This window comes from Takifugu rubripes, chromosome 17 (assembly GCF_901000725.2).
Source record: "Takifugu rubripes chromosome 17, fTakRub1.2, whole genome shotgun sequence".
NCBI classification, from domain to species: domain Eukaryota; kingdom Metazoa; phylum Chordata; class Actinopteri; order Tetraodontiformes; family Tetraodontidae; genus Takifugu; species Takifugu rubripes.
Genome location: NC_042301.1, coordinates 10,451,163 through 10,475,402, shown reverse-complemented (window position 1 = coordinate 10,475,402; position 24,240 = coordinate 10,451,163). Strand labels below are relative to the sequence as shown.

Below are 24,240 nucleotides of genomic sequence, written 5' to 3'. Positions count from 1 at the left end.
AACTATGTGTGAATTCGGAGCTTTAAAAGTATTGACATGTTCTTCTGAAAGATTTGTTCTGTATGATTCATTTGCTTCTATTCAGAGGTGTTCGATTATCACCTATAAATGGCCAAGATGTTTGCTTATCATCCCTGAGTCGAGTTATTTATTTTGTTATAGCAAAATAAAGCATTATGTTCTTACATCTTTATATACTGTATTACACTTCACACCATTTCCACGATATATTAAAAAGGCCAAATGTCAATGGTGTTTCATATTACTGCATAAATCATTAGGATATGTCCTTTTCTGACCATTATCCCACATTCTGTTGTACTTCAGGACCCAAACGGAATATTTCAATAATAAATACACTCAATTAGGAACTGACGTATCGACTGTGTGCCTGATCGCTATCGTTTATTCTAAAGCAAACATTCGTACGAGAGCAATGCTATCAAAGTGCACACTCGTGTACACACTTAATCCTACTAGTCTTCCCTCAGGTGTAACTTGCGTCACAGCTATTTAGGCCGCCCTTGTTCCTCTTCTCCTTTCCTTTCAGGACTTCAATCAATAATTTACATGGGGCAGTCATATCAGTGGCACCTGCTCCATTTTCTCCTAACTGCACTCATTTGTTCTTTCCATAAAAACCATCGATCTGAGGCAGACGCCGTTTGTGGAAACTTCTGCAGCAGTTTGAATGGGATTAGAAGCTTTCTTTGGAGCTGTTCACTTATCTTGACAACATTTGTTTTTATTGTTGTACATCTTTCTTTTAAATCAATATGTCAGGACCCACTAGCGACCAAATACACAGATCAACTTTATCTGTCTATTTGGTGAGTATGTTTCATTGTCTCTTGGCTGCAATATTGAAACTACACTGTATGTGACAAGAGAAACTGATGGGTTCTGTGTTGCTTGGATGTATTCTTTGAGTGTGCCTTTAGAACCTTATGGAGCACTTCAATCCGGGGCTTCAGAAGCTTGTTGCTCTGGGAAACAGTTATGTCAAAGCTTTCCAAGGTGAGCAACTGGGTCTGCAGCGGTGGATTATATACAGAGAATTTATGAAACTAAGAAATTCCACTTTAAAATATGCTGTTCAAATTTAATGTAAACTGCACAACAGGCTGCATTATATCCCTGAGAGTCTCTAATATATGCATAAAAATGCCAAAAGCAGAACACCATCCAGCTATGAAGGAGATGCCTGAGAGCTTTAATATAATGATAAAAACACAAGCCAGAAGAGGGCAAGGATTATTGGCTGATTTGCATTTTATACACTGTCACTGAACTAATCAATCCAACCAGTGGGAAAAAACACATTATAAATATACAGACCAGTCTTGTTCTTATGATATGGGATTAAAATAAATTTATGTTCCGGTAGTCTTCTCTGCAGCATGCTTTCAAGACAGTAATAAAATAACTGATCTGTTTTCAGGTGTTTGTTGGTGGACAACCTTTTACTAGCAAAGAGGGAGAGGGTTACATACCTGGTGTGTGTAATTATTTGGTAAAAGTTGTGTAATTACAGTAGAGTGCAATTCAAGGTTTTACAGTCAGATCAGAAAAGCCTTAAAAGAATATTCGGTATGCATCTCTCCCTTACTGCACCTTTCCACTTCTTAAAACAAACATGGTGACATAATACCCACAAGACTATGGCTATTCCCAAATAAAAACACATCACACATCTGCTCTGTAATACTCTGTTCATAATAAATTAAGGTAGAATTGAGTGTCCCAGTTATGTTACTTCAGAGCCCTCATGAACAGTGTTTGTTTACGGTGAATTTGGTTCTGTTGTGTTGTGTTCTGAAAGCCTTAGCTGTGTGCAGTGAGGACTACTTCAGTGCTGTGGCAAAGATGGGGGAACAGGCTCTTCAAACATTTACATCCCACTCTCTCGGTAAGAACACACCAGCCTTTGCGTTAAAGTTTGTTCCTGATATGTTGGTAAAGTCCTCCATCGAATGAACATTTACGCACGGTAACCTTAAGATCAAATTTTCCCACTTCTAATTTTTCTGCGTAGCCATCTGGCTGACCTGTCCCAATCTTTGTCTGTTACTGTAAGCCCTGGGCATGAGTGGGAGTGTGCCAGTTTCACTTTCACTCTGACCCTGAAGATACATGCCGTAGCATTGTTCAGGGTCATTTTCACCACGCCAAGGTATCCTCATTAGGAGTGCTTGTTCATCTCATACATCAGAACAAGCTGGTTCTGTTGGGTTGGTGGACTGAGAAGGTCATGGAGCGACAGCATGACCAGGGGCCACGATTGAGTGACAGTATCTGAATTATAGATGACCGCTGCCTTTCAGAGGCACATAATTCATTAGCTCAGCCACAATCCGTGACAACAGACAAGACTGAATGCGTCAGCAATACCAAAGACTTTCCTAAGTTTCCATCCTGCATTCTTCATTTCCAAATGCTGGTGCTGTTTCTAAGCTTTTACTCATGTTTCCTGTATTCACTAGAGAATATTAATGCGTGAACGTAGACAGCAGTAGGTGTTGATGTTTGGTTTCATCCTCAATGCTGTCTCACTCTTACAAACAGGCGATGTCCTGATCCAGATATCTGAGACGCAGAGGAGACTCACTGTAGAGATGGATGGAGTGGTCAGTATGTGTTCACACTCAAGGCAAACGTGCATGTTAAAAACCAATGAGAGCAATTTAATGGATGACTATATGGGGAGTGCTTCTAAATATGAACAGCTTTAACAAACAGTGGGTTTGTGAGACATGTTTTTCTCCCTCTGCTATAGTTTCAGTGGTTCCAAATAGAGGTGTTGCAGGCCATGGAGAAGAAAGTCAAGCTGGACGAGGAGTACATTCAGGTACATTTAAAGACTTCTAAAACACCGATTGAGCTTCTCCATTCAACAAGAGTTTGGCGCCTATTCTGCATAGCTTTATTCAAGCGAAGGACGGTTCTTTGTATCCGTGGAGACTGTCAGTCATTGTGGATTGACTGATACAAATGCAGTGTAATTTGACAGAGAGACAAATGTGAGAGATAAAAAGGACTTCAACATGTTTTTGACCAATTGTTTTAATGTCACAGCAACAGCTGAGGTTTTCTGCCTTGTTCATGTCACTCACGAAGGGTGGCAGATGAATGGGTCTGGTCATTATAACCTTAGATCAGCTTATTCCATTTAACAGTTAAGTTTATTCTATGTCTTTTATGCTCATACCCTCAAGTCAAGGTTAGCCTCAAAGTAAGCGATATTAGTTGCTCTAAGGTTCTTTTTTCCTGTTTATGAAGACGCTTAGCTGAACTTTTGGTTTGAGACATCTAAAAACAACTAATGTCATTGCTGCAGGGCAGCCGAAGAGTGTATGAGCTGGAGGTGAGGAAGCAGGCAGATGCATTGGAGAAACAGCTCAGACGAGGAGCCTATAGAGACTCTCTGGTACACACACATACACACGCCCAGACAGATAGACACACACACGGGTGCACACACACACACACACACATACATACAGTTGGGAAATTACACAAGCAGTTCCTCTTTGTGTGTGTGTGTGTGTGTGTGTGTGTGTGTGTGTGTGTGTGTGTTTAGGAGAACAGTGAGTACATGTTGTACCTGAGGCAAAGCCAGTGGGAGATCCTGAAAGAGGAGGAAAGGAGGTATCGTTACCTGGCGGAGAAACACTGTGGGCTAACTCACTCTCTGCTATTCCTCATTAACAAGGTACACACATACACAGTTGTTTTGTCGGAGTTGTTGCAAAACAACAATAATGCAAACACCAGGATCTAGGGAAGCCTGGAAGAGAACTGTATCACACAGGCAGGCCCAGCAGCAATGCTTCAAATTCAGTCTGGAAAGCATAATAAATTTTTAAAAACGGCTAAATTTGGTTTGTAAATTATTTAGTACTGCAAAGAATGTTTTGGAAATCGGACCCCCGAAGATCACCAATGAAAGTGAGGCTGTGGTCCAAAAGCTTCAGCAGAAAGGACACTGCTCCGTACTGGTGACGGAAGTGAAGATGACATTGTGAAGTCTGCTTCCATGGAGAAATCGAGATGCAACACACTTGTAGATGCTACAAAAGGAGCTGATGAGAAGCCTGGCTGATTATATGTGGCACGATGATGAAAGTTAATTTATAATTACGAAAAAAGTGTTTGTGCAAATCATCGTTTCAGCAACAGTTATAGTTTCCTTTGAGCTCGTAGCCAAGATTTAACTCCATCCAGCCTACTAATTACTCAATTACAAAAGTCTGTGTTTCTCACACACCCCGAGGTTTCTCTGAATGTTGCTGCTTGCTCTGATTGAGATCTTATAAGCTGCTTTCCTCTCTGTCTCTCTTTCAGGCTGGTGCATCTCTCCAGCAGAAAGCAGATGGGTGGAAGCAGAAGGTGAATGACACCAGGGGCTCCAGACCTCGAACTCCCACTTACTTAGACCAAGAGTCACAGGTACAAAAGGAGTTTTTACCAGTTCTTCTACTAAACCCTGCTTGTTGATTTTACATGAAAATAATCACATCCACTTTTGTGTTATTAGTTTTATTTTGTAAGTTTATTTTATTTAAGTTTCTTTATTAGATTTCAGTGGTTAGTATTCTGCACCGGTTCTGCTCTCGCTCACTGCTTCAAGGCTCTTATCAAGTTGCTGGATATTCTATGCAAAGCAGTGGTAGAGCCCAGCCATGAAAATAATCAAGTCTTCAGAGACACCATTAGACAGGTCTAAAAATGAAATTAAGTATAAAAGTAATTTTTGTGGGAGTAATTTGCAGTGATATTGAAGTAGATCAGAGTGGTGTAAAGTTTCCTCCCTCTCATGTTTATGAATTTCTATCACCTCTTTGAAGAGACACGATTCAGCAGTACCTGGGCAGAATGCGCAGCCAGTGCTTCATTATCACTGCTGTGTAACGTCTCATCCAAGGTTACAGCAGCTGTTAGATTGTAAATAACAGTTGTTTGTTTCTGTGTCATCTTCTGCTCATCATGATTTGTGCTGATTTTGCTGGTTTTGAGCAGCTGCGAGGTTCAGTTAGCTCCCTGCTGCAGACAGTGGCCAGAGATGAAGACATGTCCTGGGCACGGCGGGAGCAGCAGGCGCTGGGCCGGGTGCCCTCTAGAGGTGGGAGGAGGAACTGAGCTCCAGCTATTGAGCTTTGTAATCTCTATTAGAGGAACACATTTTTAACACGTTAACAAGAACGTTTTTTTTTTTCATGCTTCTATCGTATGTCCAGCACCGTCTCCCCTCCCCAGTCGGTCTCGCTCCAGTTCAGTCGGGGATTGTCTGGGTTTAGGTGTAGGGAGGTCCATGAGAGCCTTGGTATCTCACCCCACATCCAACCCGAACCTTCTCCCGTTTAACAGGGAAGAGCTCGTCACCGTTCTGGTCCAGGAGCCACGCAACGGCTGGCTGTACGGACGCACGGACAGCAGCCTTCGGTGTGTGTCTTAGACGCACGTATGTGCTGTCCCCATTAGCAATATTTTTATTCCTGGATTCTGACAAACATAATATTTGAGGGTTATGAATGCTTGAATGTGTAATTTTTTTTTTTTTAATATTTTGTATCATTTCTTAGTTTGCAGTGACTGAGAGGGTGAAATATCACCTGTTTTATATTCAGTCACTTGTTTGTTTTTATCTTTGTTGATTCCTCTAGTCAGGGCTGGTTCCCTGCTGCGTATGTTGTCCCTACTCAAGACTTCTCCATGGCAACAAGGTAATGACAAGGCAATCTTTTACACAACTACAGTTCTGGAATGAGAATTTAAGGTATAAGTAAGAAGCGCATCTGCTCATGACCTCCTCAGCAGTGGTTCTCTCAGAAGCCACAGCTTGAACAACCTGCTCGACCCAGCCAACAGTTACATCAAAGAGCCAGAGAGCAAAAGCTATGGCGACATCCCGCCGCCCACCACCCCTATCCGCCGCGCGTCTGTAGACGTGCGAGCCATCTCCCCCCATCCTGAGAGGAACTATGAGCTGACCGTAGCGCTAAAACACGGTCACAGCAAGAGCCACATTGACCAAACTCCTCCTCCTCCACCACCTCCGCCGCCACCTGCACCCAGTCAGAGTCTCAGAGGCTCCGTTGACCTTCGCACAGTGTCTCCCCTCCCTGAAAAGAAGCATGAATCAGCATCTGAGGTCCAGGTACCAGCGCTTATTTAACGACAGCTTAATATTTTTTTCCAAATCCATTTTTATTGATGCAAATTCCTTTTTCAGACATTATCACCTCATGGGACACCTGAGAATCCACTGTTTCCCAGGTAAATGACAAGTTTCTCATGCCTAAATTCATCATTGCATTCATCATCAACAGAGAAATAAGATGCCTGTGTTATCTGGTAATTATTTTCTGGGGTGCGTTGGTGTTACGGCCTTCCAGCTTTTGAAAATGTTCCTTGGACTGGTGTGGTTTGTGTTTAGCAGCATTTACTGCAGACAGAAGAATATTCCACATGTGAAATGAAAAAGGGACTGGAAAAGTTGACAGCAGGTGGGAGAATTCTGTTGTTTGTTTACATCCGTCTTCACCTTCTTCTTTCAGAGGCACAAACCCCTTCGCAACAGTGAAGCTTCGCCCGACGACAACCAACGATAGATCTGCTCCTCGGATCCTTTGATTAACCAGCAGTTACACGTGCTGGGTGTGATAGATGGAATTTGTTTCAGAGGACTGAACATTCTAAAAAAAAGAATCTGAGCTAGTCTACAGTGTTAGATAAACTAGAGTGTTTATTTCTTTTCAGCCAACTATCCAGTATAATCATATTTACCAGTCACAGTTAACCTAAGCTATTTGTCTGCTAACAAAAATGTAATGTTGCATTCTTGGAAATATAGATTCTTGTGTGTGTTTTCCTGGAACCCAAAGCAGTACTTGCTGATTTTATTGCTTTCTTTGGAAAACAATCCCATGAAATGTTAAGGGGTTCTTTGTGGAACATCATATGTTTTCTACCAGAAAACCAAAATAATTATTTTACAGGAAAAGCAAATGTACCCCAGTGGTTCTGGTCAACACCGTGTTTGCTAAAATATTTTTATACATATTGTTAATATTGAGCGTTCCAAACCTTAACTCAGCATCTCCCCCTACTGGTGGGCGACTGGAAGTAGGTTATTAGCCCCTCTTGGGACGTGTCGACATTATCCGTCTCTGAGTTTTTATTTTTTTGAGGTGATAAAAGCATTTATTATCTGTCATTGTATTTTTTTCCTATTAGATTTGTCCCAAATCGATCAGGTTCCATTCCTGCTGTCACCAATGTGCTGACATGTTCGCTGTGTTTTCTTCTTTTGTGCTTTGTCCCAGTAACAAGTAAAAGCTGTTATTACTCACTTTTGTTTTATTACCATTACTTTTCTGTCTTTCATAGCTCTCCCCTGTGTATGATTCTATGTCCTACATAATATGATTGGAGAAAAGGAGTGAGGAGGAGGAGAGGTGAGGGAAGATGCTGCAGATGAGGAAGAGGAGTGGGAGGAACGTGCGCTGAGAAGTGTACATCTACAAGTAAAACCAATCGGATGAAATGTGCTGAAATACACAGAGGTCTTTAGAACATAATCACTATCCACAGCACTAGCACCAACTGTGTTGAGACCACTATCTTCAGAAAACCCTCAGAAAGACTCTGGAACTCATACGATATATTTCAAAAAATTAAAAATGAGGCTGTATGTTCCTCCTTGTGGGTAACTCTTTGGTGGCCTGCTCCTGGATGATTTGTAGAGAAGACCTGGTCTGACTCCATGCGTGCTGAGGAAAGGAATGGGGGTGGGAGGGTTCATCGGTCATAACATGTGAATGCAAGGACGAAGAGAAGGAGGAAGAATGCAGTCATTTTGGGATCCTTACTCATGCACCATGACCTCAAACTCTGCAATATAAAACACATGGAAGCAAAATTAGCTTTGGTGCTTGTGTTAATTCACCACAAATTTTCACAGAGCTCCTCTCTCACCGTCAATTCCGATCTTTCCGTCTCCATCTTTGTCTGCAGCTTTGAGGAATGCTTTTGTCTCATCGTCCGTGAGGTCTCTTCCTTCCTTGGAAAAGCCCTTAAGAATGTACCTGTCAACACAAGCAAAAAAGGAGTGTTTATGGTGGAGTTTGTCAGTCTGAAACAGATCTGTGTGCACATCTGTGTCTGGATCTCACTTGAGCTCGTCTTCCTCTATAAATCCACTGCCGTCCACATCCAGAACCCTAAAGACGTCCTTGACGCTTTCAGGCGACATGGCTGTGAGACCCACCAATTCAAAGAACTTCTTTGGATCAAAGGTTTCACCTAAGAAAAATCAAAGCACAGGAGCAGAGTCAATTATAAAGTAAAGCATCTGTTGTCTCTGGGCTGTGTTGGAAATGTTTCTGGGGTTCAGGTTAAATAATTATTTTGGTTGTGGGGCCACTGCAGTGAGTTGATGATGTGTGTTTTTTTTGCAAGTGTATTTCAATCTTATCTTTGAGTGTTCATCTTTCTACTGACCAGCAAATGCTTCGAGAGCTGTTTTGATCTCTTCAGCTTTCAGTAGATCCGTCATCAGCATTTTGCCAGCTGAAAAGACAGGAGGAGGTTAAAGGTCAGTGGAAAAGCAGAAAAGATATATATCAGCTGTAACTGAGGAAGGTAGTGTACAAAAATCCCTAATCTGATGTTTGATCTGCATGCCAGAACACACGTTTTGTTGGATGGCGGACTTTTTTTAAATGAAGTAAATCATTTTTAACTGCGAAGAGTGTAATAGATCTGTTGTAGTAGCAGACAGATGTCGATAGGGGTCAGGCCTGAGCCGTCTGCGACTGTACACAGAGACCGAACCATGTGTGCTGACCAGATGTTGAAGCTTTTGTTTTATTTTTATCCCTTCAAAGTACAGGTAATGATGTACAAATCGAAGCCAAAATATCTCTTCTCTTCATGATTATGACACAGAAGTCTTTGGAGAGTCTAATTTCTTCTTTAACAAGTGTTTGCTGAAGTGCTCTGGGCTGTGAGAAGATGCTGAAACTGCCCAGTGATTGCAGCTCAGTTATCTTTGATTAAGTTACCACAGACAGTTCAGGTATGTCACGATGTTCTGGCCCTCTAACCTGTTCCTAGGCTCAGGCATCTCAGACAAAGATATCACATATGTTTGATCACATGCCATATGTATGTATGTATGTATGTATGTATGTATGTATGTATGTATGTATGTATGTATGTATGTATGTATGTATGTATGTATGTATGTATGTATGTATGTATGTATGTATGTATGTATGTTTAAGTCTAATTGGTTTTATAGAGACGCTTCTCAATAATGACAGAAAGAAAGAGGTGGAAAGTTCAGAGCAGAGCTCAGACTTCTGATTTAACCTACAATGTCAAGGAAAGAAAAGTTGGAGAGAGTTTATTTTAGATCGAGGCATGCCAGCGTGAGCAGTCTGAGCTGAAGTTCTCCTTCTGTGCAGTTCAACCTCCTTCTGTGCAACCAGAGTTCACCTGTCAATCACGGTGATTACAATATAGTTGACAAAACTGACCAGAACCGAGATGGCAAGAACTGCACGGCACAAACCCTCCCGCGACCCCGTAGGTCCTGGTCAGGCAGTTGGCTGAGCAGAGTGGGAGAAGGAAGCCCCACTCTTTGCCAAACATGCACGACTGCACTGCAGGCACTGGTTAGAGTGGTATATTTAGTGCTAATGTTACGGCTGCTGCGTGGGGGTGTGCGTGGGAGATGGTGCGGTTTTAAAAGGAATCCACCAAGTTGTTGGGCGTTTGGTTGTCAGACGGCCAAACCGTTAAGTAATGAGAGGCCAAACCGTCCACCTTCCCCTGGTACAGATAGTTAAAATTAAATCTTTTTAGCACCAACATTTAGGATTTCAGAGGTTGTAATCAACCTAAAAAATATATCAAGGTCAAAACTATCTGCATGGTCGGGTCTTTATTAGAGATATGGTTACTATGGAGACAACATATTTGTCTTTCTTTTTTATGCCTTGTGTTTTTTCAGGATCTCTGCATTTTAAAAGTTTTATCATTCTCGGTGATTTTAGACTTTTGCAGAGTGATTTGTGACTTAAGAGCTAATGTGCAGGTTGCTCCACCTTTGCAGAGCTGTGGCACATGTGCCTTCAATCAAATAGTGTGATCCATCCCAGTGCTGAGAGGCAGCCCGAGACTGTAAACCGAGGCAGATTTTCATGCTTCCATCGCATGTTTGCAGAGCTACCTCCAGATATTGATGTTTTGGTACCTCATTACATCAGCAATCACAGGGCAGCACCCACAGGGAAGGTTGATTAAATAATGATGCTCACACCTACACACTCCACATAAATCAATACATGCTCCATTATTACCTCTAAAAACAGGCATGAAGTTTTTTTTACTTTCACCCATGCACTGCTCTTTTCTGCTTGTGTCCTCTCCCAGGGTTTTTTCCACCACTGTTAACACCTGATCAAGTCATATGGCCCGTTTTGGATCAGCTGGGACACATCTGTAGTTAAGGATTGAGGTGCAGCGGGACCTGTTACGTAAGAAGCTCTGAAATATCTGTTCAGAGAAGCTCCAGAGCCCATCACTAACACACACACACACACACACACACGCACACACACACACACACACACAGGCTCAAGGCTGAGAAAAGAGGGCAGCATGATGTGTTCGCTGTCACATAGACTGTAGGAATTATGGGAGAATCAGAAGGAGAGAACAGTCCTATGAAGTTCTTGATTAAATCCAACATAATCTGCACGTTAGATAGAAAATCTGCCCTTTAACTTTTTAATATGTAGTTGACATTGCTCAGTCCGGTAAAACAGCGCTGTAGTTTGGAGAATCCCCCCCAGAAATTGTGCAACCACTGACATTCTGTACAGATGTGACAATGCAAACACGCAATCAACCAGCAGTTGTTTTCACAAGCTCGTGTCAGCTCAAAAATAGGTATCAGAAACTGGATTAAAGCAGAATTTAGTCTTTCTGATGGTAATTAACGAAGATCCAGGCAGGGGTAAGCTGGCAGTCGTATCCATCTTGTTTAAACTAATCAATCAAACAAACAGAATGTGGATTTAGAGCAGACGGTGATGATGGTGGCCTGTATTTGCAGTAGAGGCGTGCATGCGCGCACGCACTGCTGCCTTTGAATTTTTTTAAGACGTGAAACATGATTATGGACTGAAGAGGGGAAGAAATAACGAACACACCCTCCATTTGTCACCTGTTGCCGCTGTACCCGCCCTCGCCGCAGCTTTCGGCACACCTCTTACAAAGAAGCGATCGCGCCGTGCTCTGGGTTTGGGTGAGAGAAGTCTAGTTTCCTGACGGGTGTTTCCGCGTCAGTCAGGCCAGCGTGCGTGTCCGCGTGTGTCACTGTGTGTTGTCTACATCGCGCACTCCCTCCTCACGCAAAGATCCGTTTTTCTAGGCTCATCTGCGGCTCAAACGGTCAAAATCATGTCGCTTCAGCAGCTACGGGATGAGAGGTATGATTTATAGCTTGTAAAAATCAGGAAATTAAAACATGATTACCGGAAAAAACGCACTTTATAATCAATCTATAACCATAACTCTCATTATTTAAGTAAATCTAATTCTGCTTGAATTAACTTTTTCTTGGCACAACATAAAATGTTTTTGGCTCACATTTGTTCAGCATTGCAATCACATTTTTCTTTTACTCAGTGACTTCGATCAGCTGCCTCATAATGTCGCTGTCACCGCTACCATTGCTGATATTGAGGAGAAGAAAGGATTCATTGACTACTATGTAAGTGGAATTAAGTGTCAGGTGAATTCTCCTGTCACACAGACAGAGGCTACAAAGGCTGGACAAGGTTATTCTCTTGCAGCGAGGGCACAAGTCTCATGCACCCAGTCTGACAATTGTCCTCTGGGCCAGTGCTGAGACTTTTAGTCTATTTTTTCCTCTACTTTTACTTTCTAAGCACCTTTTCCAGGAAAGTCCAAATCCTCACCTTGGTATTTGTGCAACTGGTTGCTTGCACTGACCGTTTTAATCTTATCATTCTGAAACAGTTCATATTTATCTATGCAGTTTATAGCAGGTGTATGCTTCTTCTCAGCTCTCTTACAGTCTGTTATCTTCCACCAAACAGGCTTTCGGCATTAATCAGTCCTGATTTACCCCTTTTTTTTTCATTTAGCAGAATTATTTTATGTGTTAAAAAGCATTAAGCATTTGATTTTTCCAACAATGAGACAAAAATATCTGATCTGTGTTGTGTCTTTTTCACCCCTAGAGGTTTGTGATTGAGGTGAAGACTAAAGGAGGGAGTAAATATTTCATCTATCGGAGGTACAGAGAATTTTTTACCCTCCACCAGACGCTGGAGTCCAAATACTCTCCTGAAGAATCAGACAGGCAGGGTCAAAACACCTGCCCGCTGCCCCCCCTCCCAGGTAAGACGGTGTCGCGTTTCACATTGTTGGAATACGCGTCTGTCAGAGGCCTCCAGCTACATTCATAGTGACTTTAATTATGATCTGAATCTTTTAAGAATATGGAAGTGAAACCCAAAACAATGTCAGTGTTTAGTGAACAATGTCATGGTTATTACCATGGCAACAGCTAAATGACTAAAAAAGGCTTTACACTCCTGCCCTACTGGAAAATAAAGAAAAAACAGACACATTAGCCTCAATAAAATGCATTAATTCTCAGCTCCATACATGTATAGTGGGGAACAGACATTTATGGTGACATCTGCCTGATAAATGAGAACTGGTCAACATTTGATGACTTGATTGTTGTTCTCATTTCGTTTATAGAATCATGATTGAATATCAAAGAGATAGCCTAGATAGCCTGAGCCTACTTTTCAGAATGATCCATCTTCATTTTATACCCGTAAGTGCAACGTCTTTCCCCACAGATGACCTTTGGCTGAGCACAGATGAGTTAATTCTCCAACAGTGACAGCTCACTGGAGGCCATGTTTGCTAAAATAGAGGAAATAATAAGATATTTTAGTATTGCCCTCAGGTCAGAGTCTGGTTTTTCATGGGGAGGCACTGATAGGATGCTTGCACGCCCATAAAGGATGACGCATGTGAGGAACCATCAGACAGAAGCGACAGAATGACTTTATTACTGGTGACACGGATTCAATTATCCTCCAGTCATCTCCAACCAAATCACAGAAAAATTAGATTTAATCAAGTAGGTGATGAGTCTGATGATTGATTCCATTAAATTATAACAGTAAAGGCAGAGCTCTTTAGTTCCCCCTAGAGCTGGGCTGCAGTATAGGTATGAGAGTTAAGAGAAGAAGGTTGTGGAGGAAACATCTGGACCAACTGCAGAAACTAAACATGAACCTTCGTCCGTACCATTACTCTCACAAATGTTCAGCAGGTTCACTTCCCGTTTGTTTGTCCTGTTGTGTCACTCACTGGGATGCCTCCTCACTTCCTGTTTTCTTATAAACTCGTCACATTAAAACTGCATTTGCTGTCTGTATTTAAAAACAGCATCCAGCTCTGATTTCAGACTCACAGCTGGTTTTACAGCTGTTAGATTATGAAGAAATTTGTGCTTTCAGATAACGATCCTATTTCTGGAGGATATCTTTGGAGATTTTTTGACACTTTAGCACTTATTTTTTCATTTGAGGGGTTTTATTTATTCTGGCTACCTTAAAGAGTTAACTTTATTTTATTCCCTCTCTTGAAAGAGTGTCATAGACGTGGACTTTTAACTGCTGACAGGGAAGCATAAAGAGAAGTTGATCATATTCATTTACTGAAATGAAACTTTACTACTTCCTCATCATCGAAGCAACTCTCAAAGGGACTTGCCTGGGCGAAATTGTGTTACACTGCAGGTTAATAGATAACGGGTGACATGAAAAACTCGTTTACAAAACACTGGATTGTAAACTACGCTGGTGTGCTACGTGAGCTTAGACACATTTCCGAATAAACATTTTCTACAGCTGTATGAATCAAAAGAGCAACGTTTTTGGCTACATAAATATTTTAGATATGGAAGTGTCAGGATTCACTGGAGTCATTTTTAATATTATTTATTTATAGACTCTGGGACAGTGTCTGCCATTGACATGTTTTATATAGGGAAAGATCTACTTTTCTGCTCTGATTTAGCTTCTGCTGATGGAACTGAGGTGTCTGCTGGATAATATTAGATCTGAGGGCTTTAATTGCAGCGCCAGATTTAATCAGGGAATGAGAAGGATGTGAGGGAGCTAAATGTGTCTGTGTTTAGTAATTTTTTTTTTATTGTTCCACCATTCTGACACAATGAGTTAATGATTTATTAACAGAACGGCAAATGAGGAACTTTGTGTCTAAGATTGCTTGAGTAACTTATCAAGGCGGAGTAATTGAGGGAGGAGAGCGTGAATGAATCTTGGCGTTAAGACGGCGCTGAAATTAATTTAGCGGCAACTTCGCTGAACTGGGATGAAATATAACAGGCTCTGGTTTAGATTCTGCGCCGTTGCTCGTCACTGACGGGATGGATGAGGATTAGGGATAACGATGATAATTTGTGGTGGTGGTGGGGTGCGTCTCCCGGCCTGGAGGGACGGATCCCAGAGAAATCCACCCAGAGAGGCCGATGCAGACACGTCTGGTTGGGCCTGTTTTTACTGAGACGTCAATTCAACCATCAACTCAACTGAAAGACAAAAGCTGCGTGATCATTTTAGTGAATTCCTGTTACACATTTTCATCCTACACGACCAGCTGAGCTATGATGGGATGGATGTGGGCCTTAATTACACAACCCAGCTCCTTTATCTCTCTGATTGATGCGTTTCTCTTTAGGAAAAGTCTTCCTCGGCAACAAGAGGGAGATCGCGGAGGGCAGAATCCCCGAACTCAACACGTACATGAAGGTATTCATCCCGCCGGATCGCTCGGTTACCTTCTGCAGTGGGCTGAACGATGCTGTAGGAGGATAAGCACTGGCTCGGATATTTCAGCAGCAGTTTGCACATCCAGCTCAGCGCGTAGGCGTTGCCGCTCTCTTCTCTTTGCTCTGCCCCGTGCCCACATCACGTCAGACCGACTGTAGTTGTGGGACTTTTGACATGTTTCAGCGTTCCACCGCTAAAAACACGATCAGGTTCTCTTTCTCCCACTCACTCACTCTTTTCTGCTGCTTTTTTTCCCTCCCCACAACCTACATGGTTCTCACTCTGCCACACTCGCTCGCCTTCACTTCTAATCTCCCTCGCATCATCTCTGCTCTTTGATCCGGTCCACCACCTTCCGTCGGTCTCTCACTGTCCCCTCTGAGTGAGCACTTCCCTCTTTTACTGTCTTGTATTTCGGTTAACCCTTCTGTTAAAAAAAACGACACAAAAACTTTTCATACTCAGGGATGAGTCTGAAGCCTCCGCTCGTTCACAACCTTATCATCACCAGGCACTTAAACCCACTGTGCCCACCAAGCACATGGATAATGTGCAGAGAAATAGTTCTATACAGTATATCTATGTAGATGTATGTATGCATGACATCACTTCCTTTAATGAACCTCTTTCTGTCTCCAGAGATTGCTCGGGCTTCCAGCCTGGTTTTTGCTCGACGACACTCTCAGAATGTTTTTCTACCAGACAGACCAGGACAGCCAGCAGCAACCGAGAGCCCTCAGACGTCTCCGCCCACAGACCCGTAAAGTGTAAGCCATCCAGCGGGTAGTGGACTGGTGTTAGTGGGATAAAAGATGGCCACGCTGTCATTCATTAATGAGGAAATTCCAGAGGTGCTTCACACATTTCTCTGTTTTGCACATTTCCTGGTGCACTTCCTCCCTCCTATGAACGACTCTGGCTTCTGGTTGGCCCTTTTCTCCAATGCATCCACCAGCAGGGGATATGGTAATGGGGGACTGTCTCAATAGGAACTAATGCAAAACTACTTGCTCAGTGCTTCCCCTATTCTTATATCTGAATTCTTTTGGGTTTTTCTTAGTGTGTTTGGCTGTTTTAAAATGAAAACAAAGACCCTTTTCTTTTGGCACAATAAGAAGCAAAGGGATAGAATTGTTAATTAGCAGCAGAGTCCCGAATCTCCATAAGATTATTAATGATGAAATCCTCTTCACCTCTTAGGAAAACAATCAAGCCAAAGATGGACCTCTTCTCCTCCCCCAGGGCAGAGGTACGTTTGTAACTTTTCTTATTGTTGTTGCTTTGGTTACAAACTCTACCACCACCCACACAGTGGCAACTTGTTTATTCAAACAACCCAGAATGCATTTGTCTTAGAAAATCCCTCCACACTATTGGCGCAACAAAACAGAAATGCACTAACTCACAAGTTGGACTTAATTTGCCGGCTCTGCTGCCCCGACTGACCTCATCATTAGTTCCCGTTTCGCTTCACTTGCTTTCTTAATTTCCCGTCCCTCCTTTTGTTACCCTGTCTGCTCCTTTACCCTCAAACAATGCTTTGATTTGTCACCTCTTTCCTTTTCTCCTTAGCAACTTCTCATCTTTGTTCCAGACACACTTTCTGCATAAAACTACAGGAAAACTAGCAAAACTGTCTGAATGCTGGGCTCTTCAAAAAGGGCGGAAACTTGACCAGTCAGCAGCTGTAATGAGCAGATGTGATGAGTTCAGTCTTTGTGAAAGGCTAAACTGACCTTTGAACGGTATGACCTCGTGTTTGTGCTTCTTTTCTTTTGAGAATCCTTACAGACTTAAGGGTTTGTGAAGCTTTGACAGGCACAAGCATCCATCACCGCTAAATGTTTAACCCTCGCCCAGCTCTTTGCTTTGATCAAGTGTTCACACTCTGGACCTAAGTCTAATCCCTTTGAAGAACAAAGGGGCCAGAAATAATATCACACACAGGCAGTGTTCCTTAATGGAAGATGATCTGTACTTAAAGACAACCTTCATCTTTTTAACGCAAATAGAATATCATTTCTGCCCCTTTTCTGAGAGGAAGTGTTTTCATTTTACTGCAGGCGTAAACATTTGTACCAAAGAAAATCAACAGAATAAAAGTAAATTATGCATAAATGGATCTGAAATCTGTGATGCAAATGTTGAATATGATCTACAGTAACAGGGTCAGTTGCTTTTTACTTGGGATTTTCCTTGGATTTCAAACACCTGCTTTTGTGCTGTGGCTCATTTCTGAGTCTTAGTCTTTGATTTTGAAACTAAAATATTGCTACACTCTACTCAACACATCCAGCCTACTCAACATTTATTTTAGTACTTTTCTCTCTGAGGAAAATTGCACTCCTTTTTGTTCTGCTTTTTTATGCATGTGTGTGTGGAGGGGTGTGGTGGAATGCTGGTAGATGGCTGTTCTTCATCCACACCAGCATCAGCAGCTCATCGGAGTAATCGGTGGAGGAAGATGTGCATTTGTCACAGCAGAACCAGTGCGAGCGTTATTATTAATGCCCTTCATTTCACTCCGCTGACTTCAGCTTTTGCACAGCCTCGCTGGCAACAGCATAACGCTTGTTGCCTTTGGCGCCCTGAGCTGCTAACAAGGCAAATGGCTGCTCTCTTGGCATCATTGCGCCAGTGCACGAGCTTGATGTTGGTTTCTCTGATGTGATCAAACTGAGAGATTGATCTTGGTGAAAGAGAGGAAAGAAGCAGAGTTACAGTGAAATAATGGAAATAAATAAGAGACCCAACTAATAGCACTGATCCATCAATACCGTTAACGTATGTATTTGCATTTTCCTGCATGTCTCTGAGAGGTCAGGTCACTTTATGATGATCAAAACTTGGTTCTCTACTTCTTGTCTGTCGGAGGTTCTTTGTGCTGCATCAATCACGCTGATTATCACTGCAGACCAGAGGTTAGATTGATGGTGCTAGTTAGTGCCGCTTTAGGAGTGTCTTCAGCATTAAGGCTGCCTCTGTTGTTGAGGTTGATTACACAGCTTCGCTACTTGCTTGATTTGATGCTGCTGAGTGAGTGAAGAAGGAGCAAATTGACAAACACTAAGCTAACAAGTGTCATTACCTCCAGAGCATTCTGTCAAAATGCTCTCAAAAATAGCCCAATGTTGAGAGGAGGTCAGCTGGGGATCGCCCAAACCTGAGACAACCTTTAAAACAATGAAAAGACTTTGGCCTCTCTAATAATGAGCTAAAGAAGCAGTTTTCTTCTCCCGTAATACCTCTGTTGAGATGGCAGTATGATCATGTGATCACTGCGAGCCTTCCAGGAGGTGAACCATCTGCTTTAATAAATACACTTTGATTAAACAACAGGGAGAGCAAGAAAGAAAAGAAAACTCATTCTTCTCCTCTCTGTTGCCAAACTAATGAGATGAGGGTTTATGAAGCTCATTAATGCGGGTCGTTGTGAGTCTAATTGTACCGGATGATGGCTCCCAGCGCTGGTTGAACCCCGAGGCTACACAGCTACAAATAGGTCCCCTTGACTAAGCACATGAGCCTGTCCACACATAATCGCTGCTATGGAACCATTAGAGTTTATAGAAGAAGCGGGCAATTTGCCATTTGCAAACACACTCTGGACTCTTCTTCAGCACCAAACACAGGTTTGACTAAACCACCGATACCCGTAATTCTCTGTTTAACTACTGCTCCAGTTGTAAGCACACAAGTACAAGTACTGGATGTGTACTTAATCCACCTGATTTATAAACTAGTCAGGAATTGTGTGGATTTGGGCTGGCTTGGTATCCCACAATGCATTTCACATCGGCCAGGGACAGCAGCAGCAATGGCAGAAAGTGCCAACAATAATGAAAATACCTACTCAGAAAGTCACAAGTCCGTGCCTGCATACCGAGTCCTGAGAAATGGTCACTTTTATCTCAGGGGGCTCCAGTTAAAGCCTGTTAGGCACCATAACAGTGGACCATTCAGAGGAGGTCTGCTTCATGGTAAATCCACAAACACAAGGACACCACAAGATCGTCGATGTTTCTGAACTGTGAACAGCTTAAAAGTTTGCATTGTCGCAAGAAAAGACTTTACAAAGTCAGGAAGAGAAAAGTACAAGAGAAAGGATGAAGAATAATGCAGAGGACACGAGGAGGCCACTGTTGTCCTCGGTCATATATGTTTCGTATATGACCGAGGACAACCATAGGATAACACATTCACACACAAATATCACCATAACACGTAAAAAAGCAGCCCCGACCTCTGTCCATGTGTGTGTGTGTGTGCGTGCGTGCGTGTGTGTGTGTGTGTGTGTGTGTGTGTGTGTGTGTGTGTGTGTCTGTTTCTTAATCCAGCCACCTCTCTCTCCAGCTTCATTAATCCACCATCAGCTTCTGTTTTATTCTACACACACTCACCCTCACCCACACAAACGTTTTACTTTGAAGGTTTAATCCTGTTTTACAGCCACTGTGTGAAAAATAGCTGCCAACTTCATCTCCATCCATCCATCCATCCATCCATCCATCCATCCATCCATCCATCCATCCATCCATCCATCCATCCATCCATCCATCCATCCATCCATCCATCCATCCATCCTTCGCATTAATGTGTGTACCAGTGGGGTCAAATGTCTGAAGACTTTATGTGATAAAGCTTCATTTGTCCTCCGTTTGGTACAGTTCAACACTCACTCATTTACATGCTCACTCTCTCACACCAAACTATTGGTGACCTCCTAGTCCTCCGCGGGCGCAGCACCTCTGCCTAACTAGCACTATTCTTATCCTTCTCCTCTTCCTCCTCCTCTTCTCCACCTCTCTCCCACTGCTTAAACCACTCCTGATTCTTTTTTGGGGTCTGGCAGAGTCTGTGGTTTTGCCAGAATATAAAGTATTTTCACTGATTGGCGAATAAAAATGTGGATAAATTCCCATCTTTAATGGAAACTGCTAACAGTTCTGGCTGCAGCGCAGGCGTCGTTTCAGCGTCTGGATCGAGTTGCGGAATCGATGTTGAATGTTTGATAAAAGCTTTTTTTCTGTCATCTTCTTCTCCGTCCTGAAGGAAAGAGGCTCGCAAAGGTTTAAAGTATCAGAGATAATTCGATATCTTCTTCAGAGTTAACTCTGTCGGCTTTTATTCCAGGCGTGCCCCCCCTACACACACACACACACACACACACACTCAGTCGGCAGCAAAAACTCTTCCACACAAGTTCACCACTGCATGCAAACAGAGATTTTCTGGTTTGAAACAATGTTTTTTTTTTTGTTTTTTTTTTAAACTTCTTTTACATTAATATGAACTATATAATTATTATAATAATCAGACTAAATCCACCTTCAGCTCTTTTAAATGCTGCTGATGACTGCACACTGTAAATGAGCCTTTTCTCACCTTCTCTCACTCTTTCACACATTTCATTCTCTCCTTTCTCTCGAGATGACTTTGTCTTCACTCCCAGAAACACACATACACACACACACACCCAAAATCATGTGCACTGGCAGCCACACGCATCGCCAAATGCTAAAAACTTTTTGGTGTCTTCAGTTTAACAGTCTGAACCTGATAAAAGTGAATCGTTTTCCGCAGCGGGATGTCTTACCTGTCTGCTCTCACCAGCTCTTCTCTCTGTGTTTCTGTCGCTCTCTTCTCGCTCCCCTCGCTCCTCTCACTCGTGTGTATGCGCGTGCGTGCGCGTGTGTGTTCCAGGTGATGTTTGACTTTCGCGGCAACGGCAAGGAGGAGTTGAACCTGAAGAAAGGAGAGGTGATCTTCCTGCTGCAACGAGTCAACGCCGACTGGCTGGAGGTGAGAATGGAGATGGGGAGGGAGAGAGAGAGGGAGAGGGAGAGGGAGGGAGGGTGGTGGAAGAAGAGGTGGAAAGAATGAGAGCGCAGAGGAAGAGCAAGAGGGATGGGGAAGATTAGGAGGAGGTGGAGTGGGAGAAGAGAAGGAAAAAATGGAAAAAGTGAAGGAGGCAGCAGTGTTGGTGGAGGAGAGTGGATGGATGAGGAACGAGAGTGATGAAGAGGAGGGGGAGGAAGTCTTAATTTTAACCTGAATAAAACAGTCCAAAGGAATTAAAACCAACTTATGTTATTCGTGTTTTGTTGCACTTCGCAACTGAACCCTGGCTCAGATTCAGATGATTTTAGTCGAATATTCCTGGTTATTTCCGGAGTTGATATTCAGCCTGAGGACGGAGATATTGGATGTTGTTTCAAGCTAAAACACGAACAGCAAAGAGCAAGAGAAACGTCCGAAAAACCACGGAGAAGTTGGGAAACGCGTCGAGTTAAGATGCCAGAGAGAGAGTTGAGTGGGAGAGGAGGTGGAGGCTGAGATGTGGTGGGAGAACCAACATGGAGGAGGAGGATGATGCTCTCTTCCTGCCCCTGGGTTTCCACACAGATCCAAACATCCTGACAGCAGAGGCTCGTAATAATCGTCTTACACAACTCCCGTTTGTCTTTGTTGGCAACTTTGCATGGGTATTGTGTTTTTGGACGGGGTGTGGGTGGGGTTAATGCAACAAAACTCGCAGAAAGTTGACAGCGTGCCTTTAATTTTAGTTGGCGGACAGAGGAGCCGGGGGTGGAAAACGTGATGAATCCAACAGGCAAACTGGTGCATAGGCCTGACCGATAGAGACACCTGAACAGAACAGATAAGCCCAGACCGGGAGGGGGACCCTCACACTTGCCACTGTCTGATAAGTGCAGCTCCTGAAAGGCTGACTTCATCTCCAGCTGTGATGATTCCATGTGTGAGATGATTAAACTCTGAAGCACTGGGGTGTGAAAAGATCAAAAGGGTCCAGCTTTAGATATAAGAGCCAGGACCGCCTGGTTCTGGGACCAAAATTTGGCTCAAGGGTGAGAAGCATAAACGTGACACCAGCGGATTTAAAAACCTGAAGTTTTCCAGCTCAACTTAAAACATATATCATTTCATTTAGCCATGTTGCCTCTCTAACCCTCCAACTAAACTTTACCTTCAAACAAACCTTTGAAGATGGTCCAACCTGAATGTCCTTGCTTTGCTAGTAAAACACATCATAGTAACACATAGTCTCCCCTTCACAATCGGCATCTTTGTTTTCCTCACAGGGAACAGTCAATAACCAGACAGGGATTTTCCCACAATCCTTTGTGAAGATCATCAAGCCGCTTCCCGACAGCAACACGGAGGGCGAAGGCGAGGGCCACACCTACAGCTGCCTGCGCTGCTTCCTGCTCACCCCCTCCGGAGTCGACACCAGGTGTTGATTTGTGCTGAAACACAACATGTTTCGCGCTTCATCTGCGGGTGAATCCTGAAACTGATGATTTCGATCGTGTCTTCTTGCAGAGACGTTTGCGTAGAAGAAGAACTCACGACACAGCCGACATACAAAGACCTCCTGTTTCACATGAGGTTTGTGCAGCAGCAATTTAAGTTTCTGACTCCATTTCAAGGTACATCGAGTGTTTATAGCAAATGTGTGTCTGGATTTTAAATTTGAGCATTTTAACTCATTTTCCAAGAGGTGGGGACAAAGCTCCTGCAATTTAATCCTGTTTTATGGGCCTTTTTGTGTCCAGTCATCATCGTTGACAGAACCAGGAGCAGCTGTAACAACATGTGTGGGCTTTTTGTGGTTAATGTGATATACACCCATGTAGGACAGTGTAATTGAGAGGAATGTGCAGGCTGATCAGAGCTGAATGTTGTTCAGAAAATGAGCGTTTGCGACCTCTGATGAAGGCACCTAGCAGACAGCAGACAGAAACCTGAGTCCTGCCAACGTCTGTTTCAGCTTGAATTTGTTTTGTCTGTAAAACGTGACCAACCGACGCTGATATTGATTAGAGCTCTGTTGAATCACCTTCCCTTCAGCACATTTAAACCTGCTGACAGTCACCAGGCTGTCAGCCCGGTTCCCGAGGGATGTCTGAAACCAAACCTTTGCCTCATCCTTTCACTCGTTAGCCGATTGTATCTGCGCCCCTTTTCTTTTTCTCTCATTAGCTGCTAATTTAGATAAGTGAGCAGCGTGACAATTAACATTCCGCTTTCATGATCACATCAGCTCCTCTACTCATCTGCTCCTAATTGTTTTTCTGTTTGGGCTCGTGCCCTGCAGAAGGTTTCAGTTTTTAATTTGAGAGAATGTTGCACCGTGGAAAAGAGGAAGTGAGGTCAGCCAATATGGTGTTTGAGCCGTTATCTGCCTCGGTGATGAAGTCACCTCAAATCTTGAAACGTGTCCAGAAAGGAAAAGGTTTCATCATTGCTGGTGGCAGGAAGTGAGTTTGAACATGTGCCATTGCATCTGTCCTCAGGTCATCATCAGGTTCACCCCAATAAACTGGGTCTTGTTTTTTTACAATTCTGTTTTATTACTATTACAAACCACAAATTAAAATAGCATTTTATTATTGTCAGATTGTCACACACACCTGTCTTATGGGACCTCTGTATGTGTGTGTGTGTGTGTGTGTGTGTGTGTGTGTGTGTGTGTGTGTGTGTGTGTGTGTGTGTGTGTGTGTGTGGTCTCATTGGGTGTTATACACTCAGACCGGCTGTCCAGAACCTGAACATCTGAGATGTTTCTGTGGTGCTGTTGTATTGTGGGTAGTGTAGTTCTTACCTAATAGATGTTCTTTTCTAAGGTTAGGTTTGAACTAAGCTAATTAGCAATGGGTCAATAAAGCACATCTGTTAGCTGCATGCACAGCTAAAAAATCAGCTAAGATCACTGTTTTCATCTCTTTAGGAACGTCTTTAAGGTCAACGACATTGCCCTAAACTACCGCGACATGGAGGGCGACCTCATCCGCGTCGTCGACGATGAAGACATCCAGCTGATGATTAAGGAGAGCAGAGGTCAAGAGTCCAAGATCAAGAGGCCCGTCAACCAGTTTCCATGGGAACTGTACGTGACTTTGGCCTCTGACTTTTCTGTTTACAACACGGAGCTTTGAGGGTGTGGAAGTGAAGGAGGTGTAGACCTCCACCTGGCCAGAGTTGCTGATGGTTCCTCTTTACATTTTCACGTTTTAATAAACTAATTTAAACTTTTGATTGTGTCGCTTGACGTGGCAGCGATGAGAGTTCATCGCTTGTGCACCTGTATCCCTGTTTCCTGCACACGTTTCTTTCACACTTTACCGCATCTTCCCTTTGTTTCCACGTCTTCCAAAGCAAAGTTCTTCCTTCTTTTCACGACCTCTGTCAGCCGTTCCGCATCTGTAAAAGTATCTTCTCTCACTGGAGGTCACACCTCTGATGTGTAAACAACAGCTTTTATTTTACCGAGCATATGTGTGAATATTCTGTTCCGTCT

General features: G+C 43.0%; 3 protein-coding genes across 3 annotated transcripts; 2 read left to right on the top strand and 1 right to left on the bottom strand.

Annotated features, from left to right (window-relative positions):
* The first annotated feature begins 628 nt into the window (after positions 1-628).
* On the top strand, positions 629-6,690 carry baiap2l2b (BAR/IMD domain containing adaptor protein 2 like 2b). Its single transcript, XM_003976815.3, has 14 exons — positions 629-830; positions 942-1,017; positions 1,823-1,909; positions 2,566-2,627; positions 2,777-2,848; positions 3,338-3,427; positions 3,581-3,712; positions 4,345-4,449; positions 5,020-5,122; positions 5,238-5,442; positions 5,664-5,723; positions 5,815-6,157; positions 6,233-6,276; positions 6,558-6,690. The coding sequence occupies exons 1-14, from the start codon at positions 777-779 to the stop codon at positions 6,631-6,633; spliced, it is 1,509 nt and encodes a 502-aa protein (XP_003976864.1). The 5' UTR covers positions 629-776; the 3' UTR covers positions 6,634-6,690.
* Positions 6,198-20,653, bottom strand: pvalb7 (parvalbumin 7). Its single transcript, XM_003976808.2, has 6 exons — positions 20,515-20,653; positions 8,503-8,571; positions 8,175-8,304; positions 7,978-8,087; positions 7,872-7,893; positions 6,198-7,772 (listed from the first exon to the last, which is right to left on the bottom strand). The coding sequence occupies exons 2-6, from the start codon at positions 8,561-8,563 to the stop codon at positions 7,655-7,657; spliced, it is 441 nt and encodes a 146-aa protein (XP_003976857.2). The 5' UTR covers positions 8,564-8,571; positions 20,515-20,653; the 3' UTR covers positions 6,198-7,654.
* Positions 11,357-23,974, top strand: ncf4 (neutrophil cytosolic factor 4). Its single transcript, NM_001032547.1, has 10 exons — positions 11,357-11,501; positions 11,701-11,785; positions 12,279-12,438; positions 14,827-14,897; positions 15,558-15,685; positions 16,119-16,167; positions 20,622-20,720; positions 22,022-22,173; positions 22,263-22,328; positions 23,671-23,974. Exons 1-10 carry the CDS (start codon positions 11,473-11,475, stop codon positions 23,876-23,878), a joined length of 1,047 nt encoding a protein of 348 aa, NP_001027719.1. The 5' UTR covers positions 11,357-11,472; the 3' UTR covers positions 23,879-23,974.
* The last annotated feature ends 266 nt before the right edge of the window (positions 23,975-24,240 follow it).

Coding starts and splice junctions, on each gene's coding strand:
- baiap2l2b (XM_003976815.3), top strand. CDS start 777: ATGTCAGGACCCACTAGCGACCAAATACACAGATCAACTTTATCTGTC. Junction 2,849..3,337: donor TGGACGAGGAGTACATTCAG/GTACATTTAAAG, acceptor TCATTGCTGCAG/GGCAGCCGAAGAGTGTATGA. Junction 6,158..6,232: donor AATCAGCATCTGAGGTCCAG/GTACCAGCGCTT, acceptor TTCCTTTTTCAG/ACATTATCACCTCATGGGAC.
- ncf4 (NM_001032547.1), top strand. CDS start 11,473: ATGTCGCTTCAGCAGCTACGGGATGAGAG. Junction 11,502..11,700: donor CAGCAGCTACGGGATGAGAG/GTATGATTTATA, acceptor TCTTTTACTCAG/TGACTTCGATCAGCTGCCTC. Junction 12,439..14,826: donor CCCGCTGCCCCCCCTCCCAG/GTAAGACGGTGT, acceptor GTTTCTCTTTAG/GAAAAGTCTTCCTCGGCAAC.
- pvalb7 (XM_003976808.2), bottom strand. CDS start 8,563: ATGCTGATGACGGATCTACTGAAAGCTGAAGAGATCAAAACAGCTCTC. Junction 8,305..8,502: donor AGCTCTCGAAGCATTTGCTG/GTCAGTAGAAAG, acceptor GATTTTTCTTAG/GTGAAACCTTTGATCCAAAG. Junction 7,773..7,871: donor TTTGAGGTCATGGTGCATGA/GTAAGGATCCCA, acceptor TCCTTTCCTCAG/CACGCATGGAGTCAGACCAG.